Source organism: Culex pipiens, chromosome 2, assembly GCF_016801865.2.
Source record: "Culex pipiens pallens isolate TS chromosome 2, TS_CPP_V2, whole genome shotgun sequence".
Taxonomy (NCBI): domain Eukaryota; kingdom Metazoa; phylum Arthropoda; class Insecta; order Diptera; family Culicidae; genus Culex; species Culex pipiens.
The window spans coordinates 81,641,172-81,663,366 of NC_068938.1; the positions used below are offsets into that span (position 1 = coordinate 81,641,172).

Consider the following 22,195-nt stretch of genomic DNA (forward strand, 5'->3'; position numbering starts at 1 on the left):
CAACGAGAAGGGTGTGTGTTTGTTTGTGTGCGCAAGGAAGAGTTGGCCAAAGAGCGTACGAGCGTGAATCAGCTAATTGGGAATTTAATGAAGATTGAAGAAGATCTGTGATTCAGTGAATACAAAGAGACGAGTTGTTCCTTTTAATTCCGCTATATATATATTTTTTTAATTAAAAGGAACAACTCGTCTCTTTGTATTCACAGTAATGCATTCTGCTAAAACGCTCAACCAAACCACAATGTGATTCAGTGTTTTTTGCTTCTTCCCGTTTCGTGTTTGCGTCTTACACTTGTTGTTGTCATGGCGGTTTTAGATAATTACGCGACCGAGATGGCATTGCCTGCGGAAGAGCTTTGGTGACCGTCGTCGTGGGTAGCGGATTAGAATCCGGCAGAGTGAAATCGAAAGTGCAACCGATCCGTTGAATATCGTTGAACCGCGCAGAGAGTTGCACCGGTGAAGAGAGTGAGAGAGTCCAACGACCTGTGTGGAGAAAAACGCAGACCAGTCGAAGAAGTGGCTTAGTACAGGCGCTAATCCAAGCCTAGTGAGTGAGTTGGGGGGAGCAGTGCATGACACTGATCGGGCCGGGAGCCCCAGGAATGGCATTTATGATGAAGAAGAAAAAGTACAAGTTTACGGTGGATCTGCACCTGGAGGAGCTGGTCGAGGTGCCCTTCCTGAACGCGGTCCTGTTCGCGAAGATCCGTCTGCTGGACGGAGGCAGCTTCCAGGAGCACAGCAATAGGTCAGTTTGAGTTGTTTATTCTGAGAAATCTTTTTTTTTAATTTCAATCGAATGAATCCTCCCCACATATAGCTAACATGCTGTCGTCGGACACATTTTCCAATCATCACGTTGTTTTCCCATTTCCACGTATCGCCCGTAAAGTTGAGTTATTGCTTCGCGAACTAGCTCGGCTAAGCTCGCAGCAGACGTGTGTGCAAAGTCGACAACCAGATTGCCATATCTGCTGTTTTGCCGATCCTCGGTGGTGTTATTGCGAAAAATTGTTGGCGTTTTAATGGAGCGCTCAGATTTCACAAAGTCGGCGCCGAGAAAGTGGAGGGAAAATAAAACCCGGGTACTAAACTAGAACCGGGGACTCCGACACCGATGTTGATCGTTAACGACCGTGCGAGGGCATCCGTGAGATGTACGGAAAATGTTTGGACCGGATTTGCTCTCTCTCGCACTTTGCGGATGTGTCTTCCCGGATTTGGTTTGAGATTGCTCGAGTTACACTGAAAATGGGATGTATTTGCATACTTTTTGGTAATTTGAATTCCCTTAACTGCAGTGACTTTGATAGGATTTCAATTTATTTTTGGAATATATTCCATATGGTAAGGTTTTTCTCATAATTTATATTTTTTAAACATGTTCTGGGGTAGGTCACACAAGGTCCACGCACTATTTAAAAAAAAAGTGTTTTCAATAGTTTTGAAACTAATAGTTGCATTGAAAATTTCTTATTTAGACTTCCGGGGTGACTTTTGAACTTTGACTATTAGTTTTTCTTGTTAAAATCAGATTTAAGGTGTTCAAATTTAAGTTTTGTGATATAGTTTTTAAGTTTTTAAGAAAAAAAGCATTATTTATGTTTAGTTAACTAAATTTATACGCTTTTTAACAAAACACATGGAAATTTTAGGTAAAATTGTTGAAAAGTAAGAATTTTGCCTTAAATTCGTTAAAACAAGTTTTGTGCATGAAATTATCGATTCATATTGCATTTTAAACTGAAAGTTTCACATTTTATATGGAATATGTTGTACTGAAAATGCCTATTATTTTGGCGATTTTTTTTAAATTATGGTTCAAAAACACACAATATTTATTATTTACAAACCTTTCACCTTCTACTAGTAAAAAAATTGTCCAAAGAATTCGAAAATGCATTCCCTCAAAAGTTTCACATTTTATATGAAATATGTTCTACTGAAAATGCCTATGATTTTGGATTAGTTTTCAAAAACACATAATATTTAATATTTACAAACTTATTTTACCTTCTCCGAGTAAAACATGACGCAAAATTTGGTATGCTTTTTTCAATTTGTTAGAGTTGTTTTTTGGAAACTATTCAAATTCTCAAAATCCGCAATATGGGTATCAATCGAAGCGAAATTTTGTATGCTTTTTCACTTCTTCAGAGTTTTTCTTTTGAAAATACTGTAATTTTCACAAATTACCGTACTTTTTCGAAAATACTCAAATTTTTGTGAAAATTGTAATTTGGGTAGCAAACGACGCAAAATTTGGTATGAAGCATACAAAATTTGAATGTAAGTATGAAGCATGCAAAATTTCGCTTCGTTTGATACCCATATTGCATATTTTGAAAATTTGTGTATTTTCGAAAAAATACGGTATTTTGTGAAAATTTTAGTATTTAAAAAAAGCTCTTATCAAGTGAAAAAGCATGCAAAATTTCACTTCGTTTGATACCCATATTGCATATTTTAAAAATTTGAGTATTTTCGAAAAAATTGAAAAAAATAAGTATTTTTCAAAAAAAAAAACAAAACTCTTATCGGTTGATACCCATATCACAAATTATGAAGCTTGTGTACTTTCGAAAGAAATACGGTATTTTGTGAACAATTTTGAGTTCATATTTATACTTTGTAACTTACTACATTTTCAAAAAATATATTCTAAGTAAAAACATATAAAATTTAACATGATATGATTGATTTAAGGTTTCAGAAAGAATTAAATAATGAGTTATCGCCGATAAGATTATCGCCGATAAGATTATAGCCGATAGAATTATCGAAATAACGATAACGATAACCATCGACGATAATTTTATAGATTAACCACCTTGCTTAAAACCAAAGAATTTGTTGATAATGATAATGTATATAAAAATCTGAATAGGAAAAGTAGGCTTAAGACAGCTTAATTAACATTTAAAATCGGAAATTTTCATGTATTTTGTTTCACTATTGATTCTTAATCTAACACAAATCTTTTTTTTTCTAATTTTGAATATGTTCCTCTTACATAATTTTCTCTTTTTTATTTAGTTCTGCATAGAAGCTTAAACATATTTTTGGATGACTTGGAAATATGGCTGCATTCTCTTCGATTTCCTTGAAACTTTGCTCTAAGGGGTAATTTTGGTCCCTGATCACGAATCCGAGATCAATTTTTCGATATCCCGTGACGATCCCTTTATTTTATTCTAGATTTTTTACTAAAACACGTTTTTAATTGAAATCGTGTAGAGATAGATAATAAAAAAAAATAATAATTGAATTAACAATAGTTTTAAAATCGCTGGCATTTCCCTGGCAATCGAGAGAAATGTCATTTTATGAGAAATCTAATGTACTTTTCGAATCAAAACGGATTGACAAACTTTTTAAAAAGGGTTATGTTTTTCTCTACCAATCTGTTTTAACAAATATTTGTTTATGATCGATCCACCTATAAGGCCAGGTCAGTTAAAATTTCGTACAAAATGCCTAAAAAAATATTTCTTTTTTCAAAAACGCAATTGTCACCGATAGAATATTACCAATTATACAGATTCTGATTCAGGCCGGTAAATCACAACTTTCTACATATAAATTTCCGATGGGCAATCTCGGTTATTAAAAATGATGTAATCCCAAATATAAATATTAAGACGTAAAAAAATCAGATAAACAAATAATTGTAAAACATTAAGAATTATTCATTAATTTAAAATGGTCGAACTTGAAAATTATTTATACCGGCCTAATTTTCAAAAATCACAAATCTAGATCTGAAACTGATCTGAAATTTTGAAACATTTTCTAGTTTGATGTCCTTTGATCTGAATGATATCTACATGTAAATTTCGTCACGAGCGACCTCTTTTGGGTTCAGCCGAGCATACAACTTTTGCATCCCAAACAAGGAGGGTGCCAATGTTATTACGTTTATTGGTAAACAGCCTCTTCCTCGCGATGCGAGGAGCAATAGCGAATCCGAACTACGTGATTGGAAAACCTGCCATTTCCATTCGTAACTTTATTGGATGTGAAAAACCGGTCCGGTTGAATTCACATTTCATCCAAAGTTTCGATGTTGAACCTCCCCTTTTTTGTACAGTAAAAAGTTGGAAAATAGGATTTGTTAAATTTCACTAGGAAATTTTATTTATTAATTTTTAGATGTTATTTTTTAAACTGTGATCAAGACCAAAATCACGTTTATTCAGCAATCAATTCTTTGATTGTTGAAAACTATTTTGTTATACTGTGCAGTGCGTTCCCAGGTCGATTTGCAGGTCTGCTCCCATTAAATCATTAAATCCAAATGACCATCCATAATTTCGAGCGCACGCAGTCTGTTGCGTTGCGTTGCTGACCTCAATCTGCACGGCGCGCAACAGGCATCTGGAAAAGGTCGTTAATTAAACGCAAAATAAACGGTGTTTGTGAAAATCACCGGAGAACCGCGCCATTTCGCTCGAGTTCAACTTTGTTCGCACAACACCACACTGTGGAGAATGAGATCGAAATTGATTTAATATTTATTGGACAATCAAGTTTAATTGAGTTTGCCCTGGGACAAAATGCAAGCCGTGCTGGTAGTTACGAATTTGATGGGAATAACCTCCCGGTGCAAACATGAGTGAAATGGCGCTTTTATTGGACAAACTGGCCGTAAACTTTGTCATAATTTGCACTGCACGCGGGGTCACCCGTTTGAGGAGGTGCCAGGTTATGGCTCGTGTGTTATAGTTGATCAACGCAGATAGATGCAATCAGGGATCGGGAATGTGCAAACGAGCACTTCCGAAGATTATTTTTTGAAATTAAAAGAGACATGCTTTGCACGATTGTTAAATTTCTTTTTCATTTAAACTCTCGTTTCGACTCGTTTGCTGTAGTCTGGGAATGTACAAAATTTACAGCATTCTTATTTTTACCTTAAAAAAAAAAAATAACTTGACCCCTTAAAAATATCATTGGGAAGTCACATAAAACAAGTCAATTCCAAATCAAAAACAAACTTAACTGGCCCGAATCGTGATTTTGATGCTATATTTGAAGATTGCATGGGAATTTTCCGCGAAGGGGGCGGGTTGAAATTTCAGAAAAAAATACCCCCTGCTCGACAAGCGGAAAACGGTTTATTGCGTTATTTCAAACATCTGTGCAAATTTTGAGCGAAATTAGTTGAGATTAACCCATTGATATCCGAGCCTAAAGTTAGTGAAAAAAATGTTTTTCATACAAAAATCATTTTTTTTAGATCGCTAATAACTTTTCAGGATTGAGTTTTACAGCTTTGGTATGTTGTACAAAGTTGTAGAGCCTTAAATTTCCAATGGAAATATTATTTTTGGGAATATTTTGATGGAAACAGTGCACTCTGCAGACCACACCGTAAGAAAATTGGGTTTTCCATACATTTTTTTTATTTTTCCCATACAAACTTCACCTTCGAGTATCAATGGGTAAATGTTGACCAATTTTGCTCATATTTGGCCCAGAGTCCTAAAATAGCTCAAGGAACAATATTCAGCTTGTGGAGCGAGGTTTTGAGAAAAAGTCCAATATTCTGGGCACCCTAATGGATAGAGTCCTCTCTGAAAATATGTTATTTTGCCACATTTCTGGTGTAATGTCACTTTGTCAGTTTAAATTAAGGTAAAATTACATCAGGTAATGTTCATCCTTCCAATATCCAAAATTTTCACACTTTTTTACTGTATACATTTTTTTAACCTTAAAATTTTATGAATTTTTCAGTTATAATACTATTATGATTTTTTGAACGGTTTAGTCAGGAAAAACCAGTGCAATTTACAAAATAGCGTATTCAGGCATAAGGAATCGATACGCAAATGTTCGTAGAAAGTTAACCCTCTACACAGAAAAATATGATGGTAATATTCATCAGGAAATGGTGACAGATCTTGCGGTAAAAAAAAATTGTAATATTACATAAAAAAATAATGAATTTACGTCAGTTTCTGGTGAATATTCATGAGGTTCACATTTTTACAAATATTTAAGGTACACAGAAAAAAAGTTGAATTTTGGAATGTTGAAAATATGGTAGGTTGAATATTACCTCGTTTTTTGAGTAATATTACATAAAAAATGTGTAAAAATGTGAACCTGATAAATATTCACCAGAAATTGATGAAAATTCATAATTTTTTGATGTAATATTACACATTTTTTTGCCACAAAATGCAATCCGAGATTTCGTTTTCTATCACCAAAGCGCACCTTTGAGCAAAAAATGGAAATATTCGCTTATGTATTTTCGAGATACAGCCTATTTTATATTTATGTTATTTGTTATGAAATTTGTAAAAAATAAGATGGAACTAAAACAATCGTTCTATTCAATCTATAAAATTAGCATTTCAAAGGATACCCGAGCAGACGGAAATAACTTGCGAATAACATTTTTTGATATTTGAAAATACTAGGCCAATAACATTTTATGTTATTTATAACAAAATTTGTTATTCGTCGTTATGATTTTTTTGTTATTGGATTGTTATTGTAATAACAGACTTATAACATTTTTAGTTATTCTTCGAACAAATCTTTGTTATTATTTTTTGTTATTTTAACAACTAATCCGATCATCCCAATAACAGTTGGCGGTATTCTTCTATAACAAAAAATGTTATTCCAAAGTTGTTTTGGCTTGCAACCAATATCAGACCAATAACAAATTTTGTTATGATGACATAAACTGTTATTACACCCTGATGCAAAAATTGATTTTTCAAGAAGATTCCATAACAATTTCTGTTATTTTAACAGTATTTGTTATTGAAATGGCTGAATTTTGTTATTACCGTCTGCCCGGGTATACATTTCGAGATAATGATGAATTTTGCTTCTGATGAAGATAGAGCCATTTTAAAAAGTTATTTCCGACTTATTCTTAGGAAATCTGTAAAATCTATATATTTCAAGGACTTCAAAGAATGAGCATTTCGAGATAATGATAATTTTTGTTTTTAATGACTGTTAAGTATCTCTGGGCTCATTCCCGAAGGGTTCGCTGATGTAGTTTGAGATACAGCCATTTTAAAATATTGTTTCCGGATTATTCTGAGAAAACTTACACAGCAAAAAAAAAGTTGAATTTTGGAAGGTTGAAATTTGGTTGTTATCTCTCTTTTGAGTAATTTTACGTAAAAAATGTGTAAAAACTTGAAACTGATGAAAATTCATTAGAAACTGATGAAAATTCACCAGTTTCTGATGTGATATTACACATTTTTTTACACAAAATCTGTCACCATTCCGTGATGAATATTACCATTTTTTTTCCTTTGTACAAAATCGATTCAATTTCAGCATTTTGAAGAATATGCATTTCGAGATAATGATGAATTTTGCGTTGAATGGCTGTTATGTACACAGTAAAAAAAATCATGGTAATATTATATTTGGGAATGAGTAAATCTTTTTTGTCAGAAAAAATGTGTAATTTTTCATCTAAAAATGAATTTACCATATTTCCGTTGTTGTGTCACATTTTCTTCCTAAATCGAGTTAAAATTATATTCCAAAAGAGGTTTATAATATTTAATCTTGCAATAGTACAGTTTACAAATTTTTCTCATTTTTTACTGAGAGGTTGAAGCAAAAAAACATGGGATAATTTGCCTGACACAAGTAAAATCAACAAACCCAAGATTCTTTATTCAAAATTGGTTTAAAAATTAATTTTGATTTTTTTGATCGATGCCAGTCTGGAGGCGTGGTTGGATCTTAGAGAGATCTTAGATCAATGCTCAAGAGTTCGTTGCATGTTGCATCCAGCAAAAGTACGTTAAATAATTATTTGTGTTTTGCTAACGTATACAAGTATCAAACCTTCGATTTTTTTTTCTCATCTATGTTGCATTCATATAGAACAGTTCTAATTAATGAAAAAAATCCAATTGAAACTCTTTCTTTCGTGCAGTTACACACTGCAGCTCTCGAGTGGAACGCTAAACCGTTTAGACGCAAATTAGAAACCAACTACTCCTTCCCGGGCAAAGTTCGTTAAAACGATACTAAATCATCGCAATCAAAATAATCGCCGGATAATCGCAAGCTGCAGTTACATTGTTTTTTTTTCTCCATTTCCCAAAGCATCTGGAAATGAATGAGTTTGAAACTAAAACAATTTTCCATTTTCCCAAACGCCACTTTTGTTGCCGCTTTTGTTTTTCACAATGCACAAATTTCCACCTCCTCCTTCTCAGTCGAAGTTGTGCATCAATTTTATCAAAGTGCGGTGCAATTGCACCGTGCAATTACACAACACAACCGACAGCACTTTCCTTGGCCGTTTATTGCAACAAGTAATAATTGCACATGGTTTTTTGCCACTACATGTTAGGATGTGCTTTTCCTCAGTTTGGCCAGGCGAAAAACTTGTATCGGAAAAATGTTCTGCGGTCGTGCACGTTTGCGGTACGCTTTTCCGCTTGGTTAGACACAACATTTCGCACGCGCGGTTGTTAGTTTTTGAAAACAGTCGTGGTTGTTTGGTCTGGACCAAATTAGTGCTAATGAAGTTGGTGGGTAGCTCTATTGAATCCCAAAATCAATTACTCTTCCGTAAATCAGAGAAGAATCCGTTCCTGACATGTTGATAGCAACAACACAAAGCGACAAACTATGAATTAAAGGTGAAAATTTCATTATGATTTTCTGATTAAAAACGACTTCCACTACTTCACACCACATTGCCAAATACGAGACATTAATGTTCATTCAGCACGTGGCCATGTGTTTCCAGCTGTTTTGAGTGCTACGGTGTGGTGCAAACTTGATGGGCCAATCTCCATCAACGATGATGGCCACACGTTGACCGCTGTAGGGACCTGCTGAGAAGGAGGAGGCTTTAACAAGGTCGTAATAGAGGAATAATTACCTTCATTTGGAATGTATGATGAGCTGATTGCTCGCATTTGGTCGTCGCCGCCGGTTGCCGGGCTGTTCCGTTGAGGGGGTAGTATATAGAGATGCGAGATGCTGTGTGGGATAATTGCAGCTCAATTCCTTAATAATGCAACAGCGCCGTGCCCGAGGTGGACAGGTGGAAATTAATGCATCGAGATGTGACGCTAACAGCACTGGCAGTGGCACCTGTGGGATGTGCTACCGATTGGGATTTAAAATATTTATTTTGTGGAGAATCCAAATCATACGCTGGATTTCAAGTTGAATTTTGCACTGACACGACAACGTATTTGCTTCGCTTGGAGACGGTGATTTTAGCAGATGGCAGACTGGACGTCGTCATGTTAACTCCTAAACTCCTAAACATGCATTCCACATCCACTGAGGATAAGGCTAAGGATGTGAAAAATGGGAAGTGTTGATGCTCAACTTTTAAGGGGTAAAGGGAAATTCTCCTCGGTATACCCAAATAAGTTTCACTTCGAGTTGGATGGTTTTAAGGGAGTTTAATGTGAAATATTCCGTCGGAGGGTTCTAAGCAACAATTTTTATTAAAGATTTTTAACGTTTTTCTAGGATATTATTAAGATAAGGCCACTGTTAAATTTCTTATCAATAAGTCTTGAAAGACTAATAAAATATTCTGCCACCAAAATTTGAAACCCCTCAAAATTTCTAAGTTTTCTAACAGTTTTTTCATCCTTGTAAACCAAATTAAAACAACTTTTCTATACACATATTATCGTTAATGTACATTAAAATTTACCGGAATATAAATCAAATCATTGAAAAGGCTAAATTTCTCCAATATACTAACCGTGAATTTCCTAAAAATATTTTCAAACCCTCTTGCCCTCATTTTCAGACATAATCGATTTAATCAAATTGTAGAAGCAAGTTTAGAGAACATTTTTGGAATATTCATTTATTTATCCCCTTTAATTTTACGATTCCATTTATGTTTTAAAACGCAATTCTTGAATGGGTGCATTAAAACTATGATTTATCAATTCAAAACCTCCACTAGACATTGAACTGACATTTTTAAGCAGTAGAGAGAAAAAAAATACACGGCTAATTTAAAACTCATTTTGAAAACGATGAAAACAAAAACCATATAACGTGAGGTAAATTAGTACAAAAAATAATGTATGTATCAACTAAATGTTTAATTGAACTTGGTATAAAATTCAATTATTACATCTTGAAAGGAAATTTGATATCATTTTTTTAAATGTTTTATTAAATATTCTGGAATTATTATTATCAAATGTAAAAATACTGCTACAAATGGAGTTTTGCCTAAACTTTTTGACAAACTCAAATGTTATGTTTTGCTGAACCACATTAAAAAATGTATATCACTTATTTTATTATTGTACTTTTCGAAAATCTGTTGCTTTGGATGTGCTGTGTTTTAGAGATATTTTGGCAATATAAATTTCAAAAATATAGGTAAATGAAAAAAGATTGCTAAATCGTAAATCTATAAAATTTCACAGCGTTGAGTTCGTTTTTTAACAATTTTGTGTCTGGGTTTATTTTTCGATCTTAAACTATTGCTACTTTTTGAGTATCTTTTTTTGCTTTTTTTTAAGCAGATTATAGAGTACCGTGTGATTGCCGTGATTTTTTTTCATTTGCCTTAATTAATAAGTATGCTTTTTGTTCTGAAATATGCGCAAATTATTCTTTCCTTTTTCAGAAGTTTTCACTTTTGGTGTATTGTGTTCTTATTTTTTTTACTTGCTCTATAGCAGAAAAAGCACTTGTTTATGAAGGTTTTACTAAACTTTAAGTAGATTTTTAATAACGTACAGCATTTTTAGCACCTCGGAAATTTTGATTTTTCTGAAAATCGTTTAAAAAAAATTCTTAAATTTATTAAAATTTGGAACAGTAAAATTACAGTAAAATAGATGTTGTGTAAAAATCATATCGTTGCTTGTGTGATATCTTCTAACAAGGACCATTTTGAGCAAAAATTATTTAATGTAGACTTTTTGTTTAAATCAACAAACTTTTAAAATGCCATTAACTGATTTTGGAAAATTCACTTCCGTTTCCCGGATATAGCAATATGCATGTTTGTGACATTGATCAATTTGACCATAGAGGAGAAAAGCAACTCGCGACAAAATTTTGAGGCTAGGAATTTTGACAGGTATGATTTTCATAAAGTATTCGCCTCCTTTTCTCTCCCACAGAAAACTTGGGAACGAGGTAGCTGTCAAACTAGGCCAAAATGTTAAAGTCACTCACAAAATGAACTTTGAGTGATTTGAGTTCATTTCTGACGTCACGATTTTCTCCCCTATTGACCAAATTGACATAACTAAGATTGGGACAAAAACTTTCAAAAATAAGTTCTAGCCTTACTGAATTTTCAAGAAAATTTAATGTGCCATTCATACCGATATACTTCATCGTGGTTTTTACTACTAAACTTTAGTAAAGAAAAAAGTTTTTTTTTTGTGTCCAAAATAATCTGTCTACATTATTTCAAATCTTAACATAAAAGTGTTGAAATAACACATTTTTTGGTTCTTTAAAGCAGATTTCAGGGTGCCTTGACATTTCCATGAAATTAGAACATTGTGTGATTGGAATGCAGTTAAATTTAGATTTTTTTGCCGTGAAAAATTACTTTCCCTGTTCGTGGAATATTTATAAGTTTTTAGCTTAGCTTAGCTTAGCTTAGCTTGGTTGACCGTACTCTAGCCGAGCATAAAGCTCGCAACAGCTAGGTTGGCGCCGATAAGGAAAATAAATGCGTCAGGAATGTGCCGAATGACACATCACCATTCATTTGTCCTTTTGGTCGACTCCTCACGATCAACGGGGGAAGTGGGGGAGGGATGTGATGATTGGATACCCTATAGAGATGCCTAAGAACTTAGACGACCTCCAAGATATCCGGATTTGGAAGGGGAAAGGGTTTGAAGGGATACTTCACCGACGAATGAAGTAGTGGGCATTGGTTGGTATATATCAGTAATTTGAAATGCAGTAATAAATAAGTACGAAATCAGAACGGGCTCACCAAATTGGAATCAGGTCCTGGTCCATTTCAGTTTTTAAGAAATTTGAAGCACGAACTTCAGGATTTCATTGTAAAGATTTCATCGTCTGTGACTTGAACCGCTTCCAACGACGATTGCCATCTCCTGTTGCTGCTGGGTTGAGGGATTCCGTGTTTCCTCCAATAAAGGTAAATCATCCGCCCAGGATCTTGGCATGCATTCAGAATTATCGAGAACTGTTCTTTAAACTCTTCACTGATCAGATCCGGAACCACTTTTAACTTTTGGAACGAAAAAAATCAATGGCAAAAGCAACAGCGAAAATTTTGACGTCTTTCTCTGATCGTAGACTACTTCGATCCTCGTGGAATATTTATAAGTTTTTGGTAAAATATTTTGAATTCAGCATGTTTAATTACCAAATTTCACTTTCAGCTTAATTTTTGGGGTAATTTCAAAGAAAGTAAGGAAACTGTGAAATTATGGTTAGAAATTTGCGTGAAACTATGTTCTAAGGGGTAACTTTTGTCCCTGATCACGAATCCGGGGTCTGTTTTTTAATATCTCACATCTCTTGGCGGTACGATCCCTTTCATTTTTGAACATGAACATGTCAAAGGGACTTTTATGTAAAATTGGACGCTCAATTTGATGGTGTTCTCAAAATTCCGAAAAAAAAGTTTTTTCATCAAAAAACACAAAAAAAGTTTTGAAAACTTCCGTTACTCAAATGTAAACATTTTTGGAACATGTCATTTTATGGGAAATTAATCGGGAGCGGCCGTGGCTGACTGGTTAAGGTGTTCGCTTTGTAAGCGAATGGTCCTGGGTTCGATTCCCATCTGCTCCCAACGAGAAAGTTTAGGAAATATTAAACTTGAAACTCTGAACATGAACGAAAAATCAAAGTCGCTTGATTCGGGGTTCGATCTCCCGTCCTTTGGATTGGTAAGCAAAAATGCTAACCACTAGGCCATCACGGCGTGGTGAGCTATGACTGGAAATAGGAATACTGTTACTATCAACTATATACGTGCTAAATAACGTTCTAAATATCGTTTGAATCCGATTGGTGCAAACGTTCTTCAGGGCGGGGCTTGTCGATAAAGCTGAAGAACCTCGCGCTCGGCTAGCCAGCGTAGAAATGGGTCACCGAAGCTCGGCAGAGCTAACACCTTCCAAATGCCTATGCGAGTTATTTGCATGTATAGAATGTAGATCTAAAAAATACATGGAAACAACTCAATTTGTAAGAATTGGCCGCGTGGTCCCGTTTGATTGGTTGCACACACACACATGCCATTTTTAGGGAAATTAATGTACTTTTCAAATCTTCATTAACCCAGAAGGGTATTTTTTTTCATTTAGAACAATTTTTTTTATTTTAAAAATTAATTTTTTTTCTAACATTGCAGGGTTACTTTCAAGAGTGTAGCAATGTTTTACAAAGTTGTAGAGTAGACAATTACAAAAATTTTGATGTATAGACAAGACATAAGGGGTTTGCTTATAAACATCACGAATTATCGCGATTTCACGAAAAAAATGTTTTGAAATGTTTGTGAGCAAATCCCTTATGTTTATATATCAAAATTTTTGTAATTGTCTGCTCTGCAACTTTGTAGAATATTGTTACACTCTAAAAAATAACCCTGCAAAGTTAAAAAAAAACACGAAATTTTAAAATGAAAAATTTTGCTCTAAATGAAAAAATTACCCTTCTGGGTTAATGTAGATTCGAAAAGTACATTTAATTTCCCTTAAAATGACATGTCCCAAAAAAAAAAATAACGGTTGAGTAACGGAAAATGGCAGAGTTTTTAACACTTTTGTGGTGTTTTTTTTTTTCGATGAAAAATACGTTTTTTCGGAATTTGAGTACGCTATCAAATCGGGCGTCTAATTTTAGATAAAAGTCTTTTTGACACCAAATTTCTATCTCATCACCGGTCAGGCTGCAAATTATTGAAAATCACCTCTTTTTTAGCATGTTCAAAAATGGAAGGGTTCGTACCGCCCCTCCGTCATGAGATATCAAAAAACGGACCTCTGATTTGTGATCAGGGACAAAAGTTACCTTAAAGGACAATGTTTCACGCATATCGAAGAGAGTCGGGGCAACAGCTGTGTGGGTTGGCGGAGAATTACTCATATATTTTTTCTGATTAAACTAGATTATCAGTATTGGTATTGTAGTGAAACAGGTCCTTTATTTGGAACAAGAAATTTGCATTAAAAACTTGAGTTCAGCGAACGAAATAGAAACCATCTAGTCCGGCAATGTATTTCCCCGAAGCACGTGTACTTCTATCAAGGCTGCTGCATCGAGAGTGAGTGTTGTGCGCGTCTGTTTACACTTCCCATTCAGCTGTCCACACGACCGGTATAAATAAACACCGCGCTATCAGGCAGGTATGATCCGTCCGCAAAGCTGCGGGGCCCCCGTGTACAGGAGGACTCTCATCTACCGAGTAGGAAATCCACCGATAACGGCACAGTCACGTGCCACTTTTGTCACGTACTTACGCGTGTACAACGGCTGTCTGGCGTTTTAGTCGCTGCGGTAGTAAAGCGGTAATTTGCAAGTAGAACGATTCCGCGGGCAGTTCCGTTTACCATATTGTGTCACATACAGCTGTGTACTACACAAAGTACTGCTGGGTGGCAATTAGCTGAATAACCGGTACGAGGTGATCCGGATTTCGCACAGCAGTTCCAAGAAGCTAACGGAAATAAACATAATTGCATAAGCCGCGTTCTAATGAATGCGACAACCTTCCCCCCACGAGAGTTCAACAATCTCCAGCTGGACGGATGATTGGAATTGGAAATGCAGGGAACTGTCATTAACCGCTGCGCGGTGTGGTGCGAGATTAGCGTGTTTTGCCTCTTGCTTCTTGTTTCTATTCCTGGGTGGTTGACGCCAGAGGTAAACACCGGCTAGAGAGGGAGGTTAACGATCGCTCGGTGAACTGCGCTAATCAATACCTTGGGGGCCAACTAGTAGCGTCTCGGAAGAAGCTTGTCGCGCGTGACGCTGTAGTAAATCAATTAGCTTGGAAGGGGTGGACAAGCCAGCGGATAGTCAGAACGTCAGAATTTCGGACCGAACTACCACGTTGTGTTCACAGGAAGTAAACAAATACATCCGACATAATCTCTGCCGGCCAACATGCCAAGCCAAGTCCAACCAAGCAGTGTGTGTTGAACTTTGTCGGAACGAGCATAACATACGCATAAAATCGAAAGTGTAGCGCACAACTCTGTTCAACAACCTGCTTTTGCTCAGCTGGTGGAAAGCGGTGGCAACAAAATTCCTCGCAAAAAACAGAAGACGCAACTTCACGGGGTTGTGTGCGGTTCACGGAACAACCCATTTTTGCATACCACAACACTCGAGCGAGCGCCGCAAATATTTCCCTTACAATGTTTTGCAAACAACGCCGCGGTGGATTTCCCCGTTTGGGACCACCCTATAGGACGCCAAAGTCACAAAGTCGGAAGAGCGGTGTTTGGAAATGGAAAACGATGTTTTCTGGTGCGCGCGGAATGCCGCCCAAAACACACACTTCAGCAGGTCTACGTCCGAAGCTCTTCAATAATTCTAAAAATATCGACACTAAACTCTTCGGGGGGATCATTCTGGCCGAACTCTTCCCTCGAATAACGCGTGTGTGTGAACGCATTCCAATGGTGCAATCAGTGTCAAATTGCGAGCATATTTCTGGTGTTGTTGAACGCGAATCCTCCAAGTTCGGGGGGAGATTGATGAGCTGATTCGTGGTAGTTGACGGTGGTTGGGATTTTCGGGTGTGGGAAAACCAACCAAGAGTGAAGCAAAAAAAAACCTGAGACGGAATTCTTCGGAAGAAGTTGTACGCGACGGGTCCACTTGTTTTATTTTGGCTGGATGATTTAATGTTTGGGAAACTGAAAATTGCCAATGTGGCTGTCACATGTTTTGGGAAAATTAAACAAAAATGATTTCAAAGAAATTTTTTAGCTTGAATATTCAGTTATTTTTCCAACCTATTCGCCAATTTTCATTATTTAAACAATTAATTTTGCAAAACTTTTTTTTAAACTTTTGTATTTGTGTGTAATGCATTTTAGAGCACTTTTTTCCGTTGAAATCTTGCTTCCATGGCTTGCAATTTTAATTTTATTTTGCTCTTTTCAATAAAAAAAAGTTGTTGTTAAAAATGACTAGAGGTGGGCAAACAAAGAGCGAGCCGCTCAAAGAGCCACTGAAAAAAGCGAACGAACCGTAGCTCATAAAAAAAGAGCCGCGGTTCTTTTTTAAACTCCGGTATTTTGAAATAACCGTTTCAAGATGGCATGATTTTTGTTATAAATATAATTTATTGAATTTCCAAAAAAATGTAGTATTAAATCGATTGTTGAGAATTGAAAATGAAATTTCAAATAATTCAATGCTTTTAAAAATAATTCCCATAAGTGATTGATTTTATAAACAAAATGCAAAAAAAAACTTTAAATTGAACAACTGATTGCACATAAAAGTATTACCGGAATACAAATGTGATCATTTCAAATTGCATAATTTTTAAAATATTTCCAAAAATCTACTGAACAGTTTAAAAATTTTGGAAAAAAAATAAATTCTTTTGTCCGGTTAAACTTTAGCGTTTATAGTCTTTATTGATTTTATAAGAATGTAGAAAAGAGTTTACAGAATCTTTTATCCCAATAAAATATCATATATAAAATTAATAGCAGAGCAATTCTCTACGAAATCGGTCTTTTTTCTTCAATTTTAATTTTTGTATTTTTTAATCCGAATGAAACTTTTTTGGTGCCTTCGGTATGCCCAAAAAAGCCATTTTGCATCATTAGTTTGTCCATATAATTTTCCATACAAATTTGGCAGATGTCCATACAAAAATGATGTATGAAAATTCAAAAATCTGTATCTTTTGAAGGAATTTTTTGATCGATTTGGTGTCTTCGGCAAAGTTGTAGGTATGGATATGGACTACACTGGGAAAAAATAATACACGGTAAAAAAAAATTGGTGATTTTTTTATTTAACTTTTTATCACTAAAACTTGTTTTACAAAAAAACACTATTTTTAATTTTTTTTATTTTTTGATATGTTTTAGAGGACATAAAACCCCAACTTTTCAGAAATTTCCAGGTTGTGCAAAAAATCATTGACCGAGTTATGAATTTTTTAATCAATACTGATTTTTTCAAAAAATCGAAATGTTGGTCGTAAAAATTTTTCAACTTCATTTTTCGATGTAAAATCAAATTTGCAATCAAAAAGTACTTTAGTGAAATTTTGATAAAGTGCACCGTTTTTAAGTTATAGCCATATTTAAGTGACTTTTTTGAAAATAGTCGCAGTTTTTCATTTTTTTAAATTAGTGCACATGTTTGCCCAGTTTTGAAAAAAATATTTTTGAAAAGCTGAGAAAATTCTCTATATTTTGCTTCTTCGGACTTTGTTGATACGACCCTTAGTTGCTGAGAAATTGCCATGCAAAGGTTTAAAAACAGGAAAATTGATGTTTTCTAAGTCTCACCCAAACAACCCACCATTTTCTATCGTCAATTTCTCAGCAACTAATGGTCCGATTTTCAATGTTAATATATGAAACATTTGTAAAATTTTTCGATCTTTTCGAAAAAAATGTTTTCAAAAATTTTAAATCAAGACTAACATTTCAAAAAGACCAAACATTCAATATTACGCCCTTTTGATATGTTAGTCTTGATTTAAAATTTTTTTAAATATTTTTTTCGAAGAGATCGGAAAATTTCACGAATGTTTCATATTTTAACATTGTAAATCGGACCATTAGTTGCTGAGATATCGACATTAGAAAATGGTGGGTTGTTTGGGTGAGACTTAGAAAACATCAATTTTCCTGTTTTTAAACCTTTGCATGGCAATTTCTCAGCAACTAAGGGTCGTATCAACAAAGTCCGAAGAAGCAAAATATAGAGAATTTTCTCAGCTTTTCAAAAATATTTTTTTCAAAACTGGGCAAACATGTGCACTAATTTTAAAAAATGAAAAACTGCGACTATTTTCAAAAAAGTCACTTAAATATGGCTATAACTTGAAAACGGTGCACTTTATCAAAATTTCACTAGAGTACTTTTTGATTGCAAATTTGATTTTACATCGAAAAATGAAGTTGAAAAATTTTTACGACCAAAATTTCGATTTTTTGAAAAAATCAGTATTGATTAAAAAATTCATAACTCGGTCAATGATTTTTTGCACAACCTGGAAATTTCTGAAAAGTTGGCATTTTATGTCCTCTAAAACATATCAAAAAATAAAAAAAATTAAAAATAGTGTTTTTTTGTAAATCAAGTTTTAGTGATAAAAAATTAAATAAAAAAATCACCAAATTTTTTTTACCGTGTATTATTTTTTTCCAGTGTAGTCCATATCCATACCTACAACTTTGCCGAAGACACCAAATCGATCAAAAAATTCCTTCAAAAGATACATATTTTTGAATTTTCATACATCATTTTTGTATGGACAGCTGCCAAGTTTGTATGGAAAATTATATGGACAAACTAATGATGCAAAATGGCTTCTTTGGGCATACCGAAGGCACCAAAAAAGTTTCAGTCGGATTAAAAAATACAAAAAAAATCGAATGACCGAAATCCTAGAGAACTGCTCAGCATTTTTTCCAGCATCCTAGCTTTAAGTTTGGATGCCATCCAATTACTCGAATGTTTATGTCAGAGTAGAAATCTTGATATAGAGGCCTATGGTTTTCACGTGCATCTTCTCGTTTTCTGTTTTATTTTTTTATCAAATAATTTACAAAAGTCCAGTGTGAAATTACTTGTAAAATCACACGATTCTTTGAAAAAACCATTTTCATCCAAATTTTGAAAAATAACGAAAGACCCGTTCAAAAGAGCGGCTCTTTTTAATGAGCGAACGAAACTGGGCGGCTCCTAAAAAGAGCGGTTTTGCCCACCTCTAAAAATGACACTATTTGACATTTTCAAGTAATGACAATTTAAAGTCACAAAAATTAAAATTGGTAAAAATGTTCATTTTACAGCGAATTGCTCTAATTTAATTGAATTTAAAATCGAAAAGTATTTTGCGTTTTTTTTATTCTCAAGTTCTATTCATTTTAAGCCTAATTTACAATAAAAATATGAATAGATATGAATATTTCAAAACAGTGTCCATCTTTGTCTGTTTCTGAAAATATATTTTCAAATAGCTGGTAAAAATTTCTCCAAAATTTCCGTTTGTGGACCTTTAAAATCGAATGAAAATTTGCTGCAAATATAGCAATTTGATAACATTGTGTTTTTCTATCACAGTAAAAAAGATGAATTTTAAGAGTTTGAAAAAATGTATGGTTGAATATTCTCTCGATGTAATTTTAACTTAATTCAAGCAGACAAAATACAAATTTTCATGAAAAGAAATTATTTTTTTTGGAACAAAATCTGTCAACATATCATGTTTTTTTTTACTTTTACATCATGTTTTTTACTGTGTCATCTAATTAGACTCTATATTTCAAATGAAGTTAGCTTAGCAATTATTTGTCGGATTTTCAATGTTGAAAAATGAGACGTTTGTAAAATTTTCCGAATGAAGCATTAAAAAAAATCAAGTTCTAGCTAATATTTTGACTGTCGAATGATTCATATTGAGAGATTTTTTTTTAAATTAGCCAGATTTCAAAATTTTGAAAATATATTTATCGAAAAATGTACCTATAATTATAATTAAAATGGCTGTATCAAGAAAATGATGCATTTTATTAAAAAATGGTCTATACATTTCGATTCCACATTAAAAACTGAAGTAGATAATTATGTTTTAGCTGATAAAATATAAAAAATATAAAAATTTTAATTACAAGCCATGGTATCAACAGTTGAATAAAAAAAAAGTATTTTGAAATGCATTTTAAACCAGTCCAATAATCTTATTGTAAAAATAATCAAACTCTGTTGTAAAATTATTTGTAGAAAGTACTTCAGGGGATAAATGAAAAATAATATCGATTGTTCTCGTAGTTTTGAAAATACTAAAATGTTCGTAACAAATTCCTTGGTGCAAAAGCTCTGATTGATGTGCACCGTTAAAAACCTTAATATAGTCAAATCATGCAGAAAACTTTAGTTTTAAATACGTCATTTTTGAAATTTTGAACTCAACTATTGTGAAAAAATTAGAGTCTAAACTTCGTTTTGAGTCGTGTTGGAACCACCCCCTAAGGATTCGAAGAAAAAAAAACTAGAAGGTATTAGGATATCCTTATATTCCATATTTAGTGTACTGGAGATCCGTTCATTTATTCTTTCGTAATTACTTTTTCATAAACATATTACGCCATCGCTAGCGAGTCCCTTCTCCAACTTTCCACCCAGAAAAAGGTCAATTGCCATTACTTGCCAGCCAGCCGTGAAGGCGGCTTTTCCGACCCGACCCCGCAGAGGATTTTTGCCTTTTGTAGCGCCTACACCTGTGACCATTTTGGAGGTGAGGTCGCCGAGCGCATAAAAAAAGGACATCCCACGGAAGGGATTATTTTCCCGACAAAGGTCACCGGCTAGAAGTTGTAATCTATTGTCGTCCCTCACTCGGTTCGTTGATGTGCGAAACCATCGTCGGATTGAGAATGTGCAAACGGGCTCGGATTTGCATAAAGGATCGTGGCTTATCGTGGGCGGTAAATCTTTGCTTTTGGTGATTGTTGCGATGATAACGAGGGGTTTTCTAGAAACATTAGCCAAGGTCTATTTTTGCTGTGTGCTGTTTTTAAAACCAAACCTGCGGAAAAGTTAAAGTTCAACGCCGGATTCCCTAGTCCATCGTTGGCAAGCAAAATTTGCATACGTGTTCTCGAAGTCCAGGCGCTGGAAACTCTAAACATTGCCCAACACATCGAGCCAACCGCAAACCAAAACATCAACCACAACAGCCTTGAAAACAACCTTGCGTCATTGGATATTACGGGTCGTCACCGGTGAAGTGTAGCGAAACCAGTTTATGCAGGCAGCGAGAAATCAGAAGTGTTTGTGTGCGTTGTGTATCTGTCGGCAGCGGAGTTGAGGTGAAGTGTCTGAACAACTATGGCCAACCTGGAGCGTAAAAGGTGCAACGACTCGGCGTCAAGATCGCGCCACTAAGGTTGGAAGTGTGATTTTGTAGAGTTTATCTGTAGTTTCATAACCTTAAAATCGACCAAAATACTAAATGGTTCCAACCTAATAGATCACCCTGGCAGTTGATGAAATCACTGCCTTCAACAATTTGTCTTGTGCAGAACGGGGTCTTCAAGAGACGCACCACCATGTTATGGAACTACTTTTAGCCAGGGGGCGCCCCCTGTGTGATAGCTCAATAACCCAAAACCACCCGCTCACCTCCCCCGGCTTCGGTTTCGCTTCATTGCGCTCCGTCTTCGATTACAGCGTCTGGGTATTAGCTTTTTCTGCAGTGTGCTTTGGCTTCAAAGTTTGTTCGACTGGAAGAATTCGCAACAGATGACGACCCCCGGGCGGGCGAGCTTACGAAAAGGTCGTCGGAGATTCGGTTTCGTGTGATTTGTTCACCAGACCGCAACGCATCAAGATTCGATTCTCGGCAAAGAGCTTTTTGCCACGCATCCAGAAAGTGGATTTTCACCCGATTTTCGACACCAACTTCCATAAGCCACGTACACCGTGTTAAAGTTCCGTCCGACCAAACCAGAGTAGCAGCAGCAGCAGCTCATAAAACATTAACCCACATTTCCGTCCACGAGAGCCTGATGGGTTTTATTTTGGAGTGTTTTATGGTTTTGTAGCTGCTGCTGCGGCGGTTGTTGGTTGTGTATGGTGGCCTTGAATTTGTGCACAGTTCAACTCCGACCAAAAAGTTTTGCGGCCGAGTTGATGAGAGGTTTTCGGGGTTTTGTAATTTCGACGGATTTACGCGGTGCGCGGTTTGGTTTGGTGTGTACTTGAAAATTTTATGTCAGATGATGAAAACACGAACTTCCGGTCGTGTGGAAATGCCGCTGTTGAACTGTGTTTTTTGAACCCTGGATGTTTTGAACGAGCTTGGTGATGAACGTTCAATTTTTGGGTTATTCTTTGTCCAGTTACACGAAGTCGGAAAATGTTTCCCTGATCTCTCTCAAATGGTTTTGATTGTTCGTTAAACTGGGGTCCATTGCTTTTAGATATCGAGTGATGGAGAGATTGAACGATTTATCCTTTTTTTCTAAGATTTCTT

General features: G+C 35.1%; 1 protein-coding gene across 8 annotated transcripts in view; it reads left to right on the forward strand.

Moving 5' to 3' along the window:
* Nucleotides 1-248: 248 nt before the first annotated feature.
* Nucleotides 249-22,195, forward strand: part of LOC120423673 (uncharacterized) — an 88,605-nt gene continuing 66,658 nt past the window's right edge. For all 8 annotated transcript variants that reach the window (XM_039587558.1, XM_039587559.1, XM_039587563.1 and 5 more), the window contains exon 1: nucleotides 249-751. In XM_039587558.1, coding sequence (XP_039443492.1) covers nucleotides 576-751 — 176 coding nt within the window. In that variant the 5' untranslated portion in view covers nucleotides 249-575. The remainder of the gene's footprint in view (nucleotides 752-22,195) is intronic.